The sequence below is a fragment of the Geospiza fortis genome, unplaced genomic scaffold (assembly GCF_000277835.1).
Source record: "Geospiza fortis unplaced genomic scaffold, GeoFor_1.0 scaffold516, whole genome shotgun sequence".
Taxonomy (NCBI): domain Eukaryota; kingdom Metazoa; phylum Chordata; class Aves; order Passeriformes; family Thraupidae; genus Geospiza; species Geospiza fortis.
Genome location: NW_005054721.1, coordinates 29238 through 40253, shown reverse-complemented (window position 1 = coordinate 40253; position 11016 = coordinate 29238). Strand labels below are relative to the sequence as shown.

The 11016-nt window shown below is 42.2% G+C and overlaps 2 protein-coding genes across 2 annotated transcripts in view; one reads left to right on the top strand and one right to left on the bottom strand.

Annotated features, from left to right (window-relative positions):
• The window catches only part of LOC102036338 (ubiquitin-associated protein 2-like), a 19086-nt gene extending 13386 nt beyond the window's left edge, over window positions 1-5700 (bottom strand). The window contains exons 1-3 of the mRNA XM_014311282.2: window positions 5647-5700; window positions 884-919; window positions 494-572 (exon numbers count right to left, since the gene is read on the bottom strand). Of these exons, the coding sequence (XP_014166757.2) occupies window positions 494-572; window positions 884-919; window positions 5647-5700 (169 nt within the window). The remainder of the gene's footprint in view (window positions 1-493; window positions 573-883; window positions 920-5646) is intronic.
• A 2466-nt stretch (window positions 5701-8166) lies between these two features.
• Window positions 8167-11016, top strand: part of LOC102036168 (interferon-like) — an 8638-nt gene continuing 5788 nt past the window's right edge. Inside the window, 2 exon segments of the mRNA XM_031065260.1 lie at window positions 8167-8273; window positions 8275-8678. Coding sequence (XP_030921120.1) covers window positions 8167-8273; window positions 8275-8678 — 511 coding nt within the window.

The window sequence follows — 11016 nt, the reverse complement described above, 5'->3', positions numbered from 1 at the left end:
TTAGACCAGATGCTTTTGGGAATGAAGTCCATTAGATTTGGAGAGGGTGAGAGGGACCCTGATAGAGGCAGCTCCTGCTGAGAACATACAAGTACTAAAATAGCAGTAAACAAAGGAAAGCAAGCCAGTCAAATTTCAAGAAGAATGATTAAGCTATGAAATAGTTTTCAAGCACCTATATGCACTTGGGAAGGACACTAGATGACACTAACATTTAAATTTGTAACAATTTTGCACTTATTCTCAAAGGGCATCCAACTTACTCTCAAGAACCGGTGAGTCACATATGAATTACTGACCAAAACCATGAAGAAAAAAAAAGAAATGAAAAAAATATAAACATCAGTGTTTAGAGAGAGATGCTTGCTTTTGTTTGGCTAGTTTGGCCTGATGGGTTTAACTGACTACAGAAGGGGAAAATGACTGCTTTTTCAGCAACAGCAGGATGACCAGCACATCTCACTCAGCATCCTCATGTTTAAATAATACTCACCTGAGAAGGGGTTGTTAGCAAGGCTTCCATCTCTGCCTGTCAAGGTTGCAGGAGCAGGAAATGTAATTCCGTAGTAATCCTTAGAAAAAGACATAATCATTTATTGATAGCTGAAATGCTGAAATCATAACAGAGCTGGACAACTCTTATGAACCCTTATATTTTTTATAATATAACCCTTATATTTCTTATAAGCATAAGAAATTTTTAAAAGAACTAAAGGAAGTTTGGGCAGAAACTGACCTTATCATGTACAGCATAGCTGAAGGTTTACCTGTATCCTCAACTTCAAAATAAACCTATTTTACAGACTTTTTTAATATCATAGACAAATACTTAATCTCTTAATGGGAAATTAAAGGCAACTACTAAACGCTTACCCCTCCCAACCCGCAGCTCTGAGCTGTCATATTCCAGCGAGACTGTCTGGAAGAGCAACAGACCATCAGAGGTCAAAGACCTAGGTTGAAGCCAGGACCATAATCACAATGTGGATGTAGTCTAAAGAGTCTAAAGGTTTTAACATGCTCTGTTTTCTAAAAGTAAAAAACATCAGCTAGGAAAACAGCACAATTATTTTAAAAACTGTTGAAAAAGAGTTATGTGAAAAACACCAATCACTTGTTTTTAAAATTTTAAAAGTTTAATAGTAATAAAATGGTTATAATAATAGTAATATAATTAGAGTAATGAAAATTTGGACAATTAGGATTTAGGACAATACGAGACAATAAAAGCAAAGAGTTACGGACAGTCTGGGTACCTTTTTCTGGGCAGCATAAGCCCGAAAAAGGACACACATTAACAGAGGATTAACCCTTAAAAACAATAGCCTGTTGCATAGTCATACATCTCATACATGATGCATAAATTCCATTCAAACAAAGGAGTCTGTCTGGTCAGTGTCATCTTCTTCCTCTTAATCCTGACTGCATCTTCAGGACTGAGCAAGGTGGGAAGAAGTTAGTTTCTTCTGATAATGGAGCAATAAATTCTTTTTCTCAGAAAGATTTAGGTGTCCTGTGACTGCTATCTGGTGCAAGTACCTCATTCCTTTCTTTAAAAAAATATCCCACACAGATAGTTTCTATTTTAACATTTTGTTATAGCCTAAAACTATATTTAACACACTACTTAAAAAAAATTAATACAGCATAACTTTCTAATGTAACACATATAATATTCATTTTAATATTTGCAAAAAGCCAATAATAAAATACCCATTTTTCACAAGTTACCACCTGATGATTGGAAAATTTACTTAAACTGTGTTACAAGAGAACTCAGATCAGTAGTCTCTGAAGTGAGGTGCACAAGACAATCCACTGGGGTGCATGAAGAAATTGGTTCTGGTATAATTAATAAATACAATTTTAAAAAATTAAAATTGGCATGAAAATAAAAATTTGTTCTCATCCTTTTTTATTTTCATCCTTTTTTATTTTCATGTATGCTTTATGACATACATATTAGTACAATAGTATACATATATAATTTATAAATAAAAATATATTGGGAGTGCTCATAATTTTTTTTGCTGATGAGGTGGTGCAATCAAAAAAGGTGGAGACCACTGCCCTAGATCATTCTTCTACAGGAAGGTAAGGAAATTTTCACCCTAGAAAGCTCTCACTTAGACAGGACATGCCAGCAAAACCAAAGCAATATTTTGTCTTCAGTTTGGGACAAAAAGAGAAAAATTTGCCCTTCCCTTTCTGGGTGAACTCCACATATGAGGCTGGTACTCTACTAAGTAATTTTCCTCCTAATTCTCATGGTTTTCTCCCAACCACCTCCAATCCATCGAGTATCTTGCATTATAATGTCGGGTATGTATTCTTTCACCACCTATATCACCTTCTGATGAGCTGCTAATAGTCACTTGTTTACAACAGCTGCCCAATGCACACAGCCTAAAGGGGGGGGGGGCATCCCTGCTAATGGGACATCAAGGACTCACCAGCATGACTCATAGAATTACATCATCCCACTGTGAAATTCCCTGCCCCGAGGGAGGAACCAAACATTCCTGCCTGTATGTAATCTGGGACAGCATGATACAACCACTGGACCTCCAGAGAAGGACCAGACCTTTCTACAGGATCACTGCTTTGACCAGGCCACATCCATCACTCTAACGGGACTGCTACCACCACCCTAACCAACAGGGTGTCAGGTTATATTCTGATTTTGTTGGTTTAAGCCAATGTTCCTGTAGTATTGCCATTTTTGTAATTGTCGTATTAAATTGTAGTTCTGATTTGGAATCTCTTGCAACATATTTGCGTGGAGTTAATTCCTCCTACTGGCTTGCCTTCAAACCAGCACAAAGAGTTAATGCTTTAACCATTTACGTATCAATTTTCACAGTCTTCAACATTGGAAAAGCATCCTCCTCCTTCATACCCCTCTCTGCAAATTCCCCAGCACCTTCTGCCTTGCTGCATTTCTGCCCATCCCTCCCATCTCCTAAACCCAGTCCTCCATCACTGAACATGAAACCATCTGGCAAGGATTTAGTATTGCAGGTGTTTTCTGTAATTTGAAACTGTGTTATATTTCATCCTTCTTTCCTTCCCAGTTAATTCCATCTCAGCACCTCCAGCATGAATCACTTAGCAAAACAACCAAATTCATATTAAAAATCTTTGCAGGTTACTCAAAAGCAGCACTCCCATCTCCTTCTAAGGACCATCACAATGCAAAAAGCAGATTTGGAAAAGAGATCTGAACAGGATTCATTGGACATGAACTGGAACTGACATAGTAGCATTTTTCCCCTATATAAATCAGAAAAAATAAAACCAAATCCCCATGAGAACAGGATCTAAGGATTGCAATTATTACCACTGCCCCTCAGGTAGAGGATGTGCTAGTTTTAGCCAGGGTAGAGTTAATTTTCTTCCCAGTGGCTGGTATGGGACTATGCTTTGGATTCGTGCTGAACACAGGGTTGATAATATAGTGTGGTCTTTGTGAGGGTCCCCAGGACGAGGGAAGAGATGAGAACCTGACCCCATGTTCTCAGAAGGCTGATTTATTATTATATTATATTATATTATAATCAGATGGCTCAACAAGAATGATAATGAAAGTTTGTGACTGATGCCTCAGAGTCTGACACAACTGATGGTGATTGGTCATTAAGTTAAAACAATTCACATGTTTGGATAAACAATCTCCAGACCACCTTCCAGAGCAGCAAAACATGGAGAAGCTGAGGCTTCTCATTTTCCCAGGAGAAGAAATCCTGGTGAAGGGATTTTTCAGAAAATATCATGGTGACAATATAGAGGTGTTTTTCTTATTGCTGAGCTTACACAGAGTCAAGGCCTTTTCTGCTCCTGGTACGGCCATGCTGGGGAGGAGGCTGGGGGTGAGTGGGAGGTTGGGAGGAGACACAGCTGGGACAGATGACCCCAACTGACTGGAGGGATATTCCAGACCATGAGACATCATGCTCAGCATATAAAGCTTCAGGAAGAAGGAAGGAGGGGAACACATTTGGAATGATGGAGTTTGTCTCCCCAAGTCCCCATTTACATGTGATGGAGCCCTGCTTTCCTGAAGGTGGCTGAACACCTGCCTGCCCATGGAAAGCAGTGAATTACTTCCTTGTTTTGTTTTGTTTGTGTGTGCAGCTTTTGCTTTTCCTATTAAACTATCTGTATCTCAACTCACGTTTTCAAGGTTTTACTCTTGATTCTCACCCTGATCCCTCTGCTGGGGGAGTGAGTGAGTGGCTGCTTGGGGCTTGGTGCCTGGCTGGCGTTAAACCATGACAGGAAAACCACATCAGCACTGAATATCCCTATCCCACACACCTGTGCATACACACATTCCAAACAAAAAGCATTAGAAAATACAAGTGCAAACCAGTTACGTCTACATTTCATTCCCACCCATAGGAAAACATCAGAAGAGATACTCTGCTCATCAGACAACATGGGTATTTCCTGAGCTACAGAAGGCATGCAGGAGAAGGTGCCTAAAGTCAAAACTGACATATCAGGAATAGACTCAAAATGCAAGACAGAAAAGGACTGAAAATCAATGTGTTCTGATGTAACAGAAGTAAGTTCCACCAAGCAGCTCACTAGGTAGCACGCACACCAGCTAAGGCATTTATAAGATATCTACTACACAGGCAGCCTGCAACAGATTAACAGAAAAGATATCATATCCCTGTCGCAGACATTCTCTTTGTGAAAAATCCTTTCCTTAGGATTTTTCCTTCTGAGAATCTGTGGCCTCAGAGATAGACATAAACAGTAGGTTATCTGCTGCTGTGGAATGCAACAGGTCAGTCTGGATTGGCCCATCTTGGATGTTTAGAAATAATAGCCAATCCAGAACTGAGGGCTCTCGGACACAGTCCGGGAGAGTGGCGTTTGTTATCAGTCTTTTACTTTTCTTTCTTAGCTTAGCAGCTTCTGGAACTCTCCTTTCTTTTTCTTTTTAGTATAGTTATAATAGATGTATATATCTTAAAATAATAAATCAAGCCTTCTGATAATGGAGTCAAGGATCTCGTCTCTTCCTTCACCCAAGAACCCTTGTGACCACCTGTTGCGGTGCGCAATGCGACCGCTTTTCAGTTGCTGTTATATGTTTTTTAAGTTTGCATTTAAAGTTTAAAGTTTATTCTGTATTAAGTCAAATTGTGTTAAGATGGCACCTGCCTCAGGTTCCCTTCTCCGTTTCTCCCCCTCTGTGATATGTCAATCCTCTGGTTGCCTAGGGAACTCCCGCCATTTTGTATGTCAGTCTTTACTCCCCTCCTTAGTTGCCATGGCTTCTTTGTAAACCCCTCCCATGTTTCCCTGGTAACCTCCCTGTCCATCACTTTCTGCCGACACCCTGTCCCTAGAATCTTCTACCGTGGGCAGAAGGTGACTGGAGCAGAAGTTGCTGTCCCTCCCCAACAAGCCTCCTATTTGTTACTATGTTAAATCAATCACTCAGTGCTGTTTTGTTACTGGCCAGGAGGTGGGTCGCTCCTCCCTTCTGGAAACCTTTATCACTCTGCAATCTCCTCCCCCCTGGGGGCAGATCCCTGCAGCCATTACCTGAATATGTACCCTTCCTCTCCCTCAATAAAACTCACCCTGCTGCAGAGACCTGCCTAGCCTCCTTTCCATCATTCATGCGACCTCGTTTAGCTGGAGCACAAGCTTTGCCAGATCTTCGGACACGGCCGAGGCCATCTCCCCCTCTGCCGGGGAGAGCTCGGTCCCAAGAAGCTGCTGGCGTGCTGTGGAGCTAGCCAGGCAATTCTTACGCACCCCGGCAACCACCGTCACATATCCCAATGTAATATACACCAAAATTAAAACAAACAAAACAAACAAAACTCCCAAAACACAACGCAGTGAGAATTTATAGCATGAACATAGGCATTAAGAAATTGAATTAAATTTTAAAAGACATACACATACTCCTCCCCCAACTCCCTGCATCAGCAGCCACCAGTACCTCTTTCTACTGGAAGCTTCCCAGGAAGCAGTGATGACTTGCACTTGGGACTCTGCCCGCTTTCACTTTCAAGGTGTAAACAGACCAGCATGTCAAAGACAATTATTTCTACCAGTTCCTGCCTCCCATACATCTAATGTTGCCTAATTTCCACAACAAATTCAAAACACAATAAAAATACCGCAAAACCACAACCATTGCATGCATAGTTGATGGAAAAACCTTCACAACATTTATGCATTTATTTATAAATATCAACACACTGAGGAGAAACTGGGGGGAAATGACATATGACCCCAAAAACATTCTTCAAGATATTTGCAGAGAGAGAGGAAACATTCTTCCATCAGCAAGGTTGTAGATGTTATAGGGAAAGGTGGGGGCTGTGAAAAATGCGTATTTTATGATTAGCTTTTCACAAATATTAAAATTAATATTATATGTGTTATGGTAGAAAGTTATGCTGTATTAATTTTCTTAAGTAGTGTGTTAAATATAGTTTTAGGTTATAACATAATGTTAAAATAGAAACTATGCTATGTAAGATACTTTTTAACTAGCTCAAGAAAGAGATGAGATAATCAAGAAATTCTTCGCACAGAGATAACAGCAACAAGACACTAAAATCCCAAAGAGAAAGAATTATTGCCTCCTTATCATGAAGAACTAGTCTCCTTGCAGACTCCATGGAGTCTGACCATGATTTACAAGAGGAAGGGGGGGAATTGACAATAACCAGAGAAATCCCTAGTTTGAAAGGAATGGATGCATCATGTATGAGATATATGAATATGCAACAGGCTATTGCTTTTAAGGGTTAATCCTTTGTTAGCGAGCCATGCTTTTTTAAAGAAAGCATCAGAACATTCATATTCTTTGCTTTTATTGTCCTTTATTGTCCTAACTCTGATAGTCCAAATTCTTATTGCTCTAATTTGTATTACTATTTTTATAACCATTTTATTACTATTAAACTTTTTAAATTTTAAAACAAGTGATTGGCATATTTCACAAGGGGGAAAAAAAAAGACCAACAAACTAAAAATGTTTGTCAATAAGAAATAAAAGAAAGCGTACATTAACTCATATATACAAATAATAAGAGTATGAAATAAGAAAAATAGATGTTGGCTGACAACTTTGAAAATAAAACCAAGCAAGACCACTCACAAAAGAGACAAAAAGGAAACCCTAAAATGCATCCCCAGTACAGCTACCCCAAAAGCCTCTGCCACCATGCTTTCATCACCCACTGAACCATAACAGCACAGTGTAGAAAACTGTCAGGCTTGCTGCCTCAAAATGTGGAGAATTGATGAGACTAGTTGAGCAAGAACGTGAGCTGAGCCACTTGCTTATCTTGCACCTGGCTTGAGCAAGGGCATGCTTATCTTAACAACTGAATGATGTCTGGGGTGAAGCAAAGGCCTCAGCTTGATGTCTCAATGAAGCTGGAAAAACAACCACAGAAGCCTCACAGAAGAGCACCCATGCCTCTCTATCAGACATTAGCCTCATACTCCCTTATCCACACATAACAAGTCTTGTTAGAAGTTTACAAACTATGACCTAGTCTCATCTCCTCAAGATTATAAATCTGGTCCTTTGCAAACACTTGGTGGAGAGGAGAAACATCTCCTTAAGAGGAGACACTTCACTGATTGCTGGGCAGATTGACAGTACTGACTCATTTTCCTTTCTCCCTTAGCAGAGATGCCTCTTTCAGTAAGAAATTGCACTTAGCAGATGACACCCAGATGAAAGTAAGCTTAATTAAATGTGAAGTTAAGCTTAGTGAACTGTGAATTCTTAGCTTAATTAATCATTGGCTGGCCTTAGGATATTTAGCATTAACACAGCAAAGAGCATTTATCAACAGCAATTCTGAACCTGTCCCCTCAAAAAACTATCTATATTGGACTTTGTGAAACTGTCTCAGTGAGTCCTTGAAGATGCTCTGTCAGGCAAAAGTTAAATCCATACTCTTAAAGCAACACACAGGAGCCAGGTTTTCCCCACACTTCAACAGCAGCCCTCAGGAGAAAGTAAACAGAAAGCAAAACTGAAAATGTAAACAGAAATGCTGTCTAGATGATGATGAAAGAAAGGCCACAGAAACATCTAAAGTTGGCTGCCCAGAAGCAATCCAAGCACAGCATTTACTCTCACCCACCACCAAGCCGGACCAGACTCCTGCCATGCAGCACCCACAGCCCTGCCTGCAGCATGGTGCCCTGGTGCTCCTACTCCTCCTGCTGGCTTTTGCCACAGCCCTTGCTTGCTGCCACCTGCATCCCTGTGACATCACCTTCCCCCAGGACAGCTCAGCCCTGCCACCACCAGCATGTGCCATTTGCCTTCAACATCCTTCTCCACATCAACCACCCACAGCAAGCTGTCGCCACTGCCCTCCACATCCTCCAGCACCTCTTGTACATCCTCAGCAGTCCCAGCACTCCCCAACACTGGGATACCCAGGCATGGCAGGACCTCCTCAACAACCTCCAGCATTACATCCACCACCTGGAGCAATGCATGCCAGCCAATGGCATGCTCTTTGAAGGCCAAGGGCCTCACAACCTGCCATTCAGTATCAACAAATACTTCAGGCTCATCCAGGACTTCATCTGCACCTGCCTCTGGGACCATGTCCAACTCAAAGCTTGTGTCTGCTTTGAACATGTGGACACACTCATGTGGCAGATGAAGAGTCAACCAGCTCCTGTCCCCCACCAAGCACACCTGCATCAAATGCCCATCTCAAGCCAACATCAGCAGCCACAGACTGAGTGGAGGCAACAGCAGCAAGGGCTGGGATTGCTCAGCACTGCTCATACCTTTTCCAGTCATGTGCCTGTGCCAACAGGGAAACAGGCATGACCATGGTGAGGCTGGGGCCAGGCTGTGACACAGTCCATGCACTGGAGAAAATTGCTGTGCTCTAAGGAGAAGAAGGCCATCATACATATGCATGAAGGGCAAAGACAGGATCTCCACAGGCAAGCAGGGATAAGCCTCCCTCCTGCAGCCCATCCCACTGATGCCTCCTGCCCTGGTTGAAGGCTCTGGACAGCAGGCCACTCTCAGGGACCCACCATATCCCTCCAAGTCCACAGACATCTCCCACTGATGCTGGACCCTCAAGCACATACTTGCCCAAACAACATGCTGCCTGCCCTACACACTCCTCCTCTTCTACTACTACCCCTCTCCCTTCCAAACTGTCTCCCACTGCCAAGATATGAAAGCCATCTCCACCACCCCATCACAATCATTCAGCAACGCTACAGCACTGCTTGTGGCCTAGCAGGGTGGCATGGACAAAGTGCACCTGAAAGAGGCAAGGAAGGGGCCCACCAAGGCCTGGGGAGATTTGGACAAGGAACAGCACCTCAGTGCTACCAAGCCCACCCAAGAAACACCAAAAAGCCAAAAAAAAGCATAGGACATGCACTATTCATTGTTCTCCTACAACAACAACTGGCCCAGGATGCTCCTGCCTGTGGTCACACCAGCGGTCAGGGGGACCTGCCTAACTACATAAAGTACATTGGCCTAGGCCTTCCTCACCCCAACACATCATTAGCAAACCAAAAGATATGCCCCCCAAACACTACCACCCAACATGGCTCAAACCAACCAGTACAGACAGGCCAGAACAGCATTCCACATGAAGGAAACTGCTCACTCACTACCAGCATCAGCTGCTCCTTCACCCTCTGTGGCTGTTTCAGTTCGAAAACAGGCAGAAACACCAATTTCGTGTAGCGGTTTTGGTTCACCAATTTTTTGTTTCCTGGCCAATGCACCAAATAATGTAGTGGGTTGAGCGCTGGCCAAATGCCAATGCACCCACTAGAATTACTCATTTTCTGCTGCAAGATAAGAATTAACAGGAGAGCAAAGCAGGCTCAAATTTTAAAGGGTATACAGAAAACTTTATTAAAAGAACTAAATGAAGAATAATAAGAATCAGAATAAACCTTTAAAACACTTTTTCTGCTCCCCAAATCCTCTTTCCTTTGCCGCTGACAATGTACAGAGACAAAACCTGGTCTTTTCAGTCAAGTTATCACCTCTAAAATAGTCTTTCTTCAGTTCACTTAGGGAGAGGAGTCTCTCCTGCCACACCATAGAGACTTCTCCACAAGAAACAGTTTGCTTGTGGTTTTTAATTTTCACTAATAGCAACTGCCCGGGAATCTGCATTTGTGAAGTCCCTCCCATCTTTCACAGCCTTCTCACAGCTGTGTTCCTGGGCCATGTCAACTTATGGGGGTGCCATTTTTAAGGATGAGCTGTTGTAGCATAAAAACAAAAGTTCTCTTCATCCATCTCTGGGAAAAAGAGGTTTTCTTCCATTCCTGGGGCAATGTTTCTCATCTCATCTCATCTCATCTCATCTCATCTCATCTCATCTCATCTCATCTCATCTCATCTCATCTCATCTCATCTCATCTCATCTCATCTCATCTCATCTCATCTCATCTCATCTCATCTCATCTCATCTCATCTCAATCTCATCTCATCTCATCATCTCATCTCATCTCATCTCTCTCATTTCTTTCTGTTCAAACTTCTCATTTGATCACAGCTACTGCAACATCTACTTATTTCAACACTGGTGCCTCTGTTCATGGCTGTGGTTAGAACGCTACATCCCCCCAATGCATTTAATGAGTTACAGGGAAAAAGAGTCTGATGAATCAATTATATTCTTCTCCATAGCCTTACAAGAGGATTTCAGCCCAAAACTAAGGCATCTCCTCATTCTTCTCCCATCTGGAATTTGACTTCTTCTTTTTTGACCTCAGTGTCTCATGTTGTCTTCTACGTGTCTTCACTCTTTCACTTGAGAGAGGATCAATGTTTTGCAAGTTTCATCTGTGCAGTGAAAGAGTTAATATCGCACCCAGGCCTGCGGGTGGTCATGTGATCTCTGCAGGGCTTTGGCCAGAGTTGTTTACTATGAAAGTTTCTTCAGCAGATGCACTGGGGGGGAGGGGGGAGGGGAATGGCTAAGATCTCAGCAGCCAGGCTAGGACTCC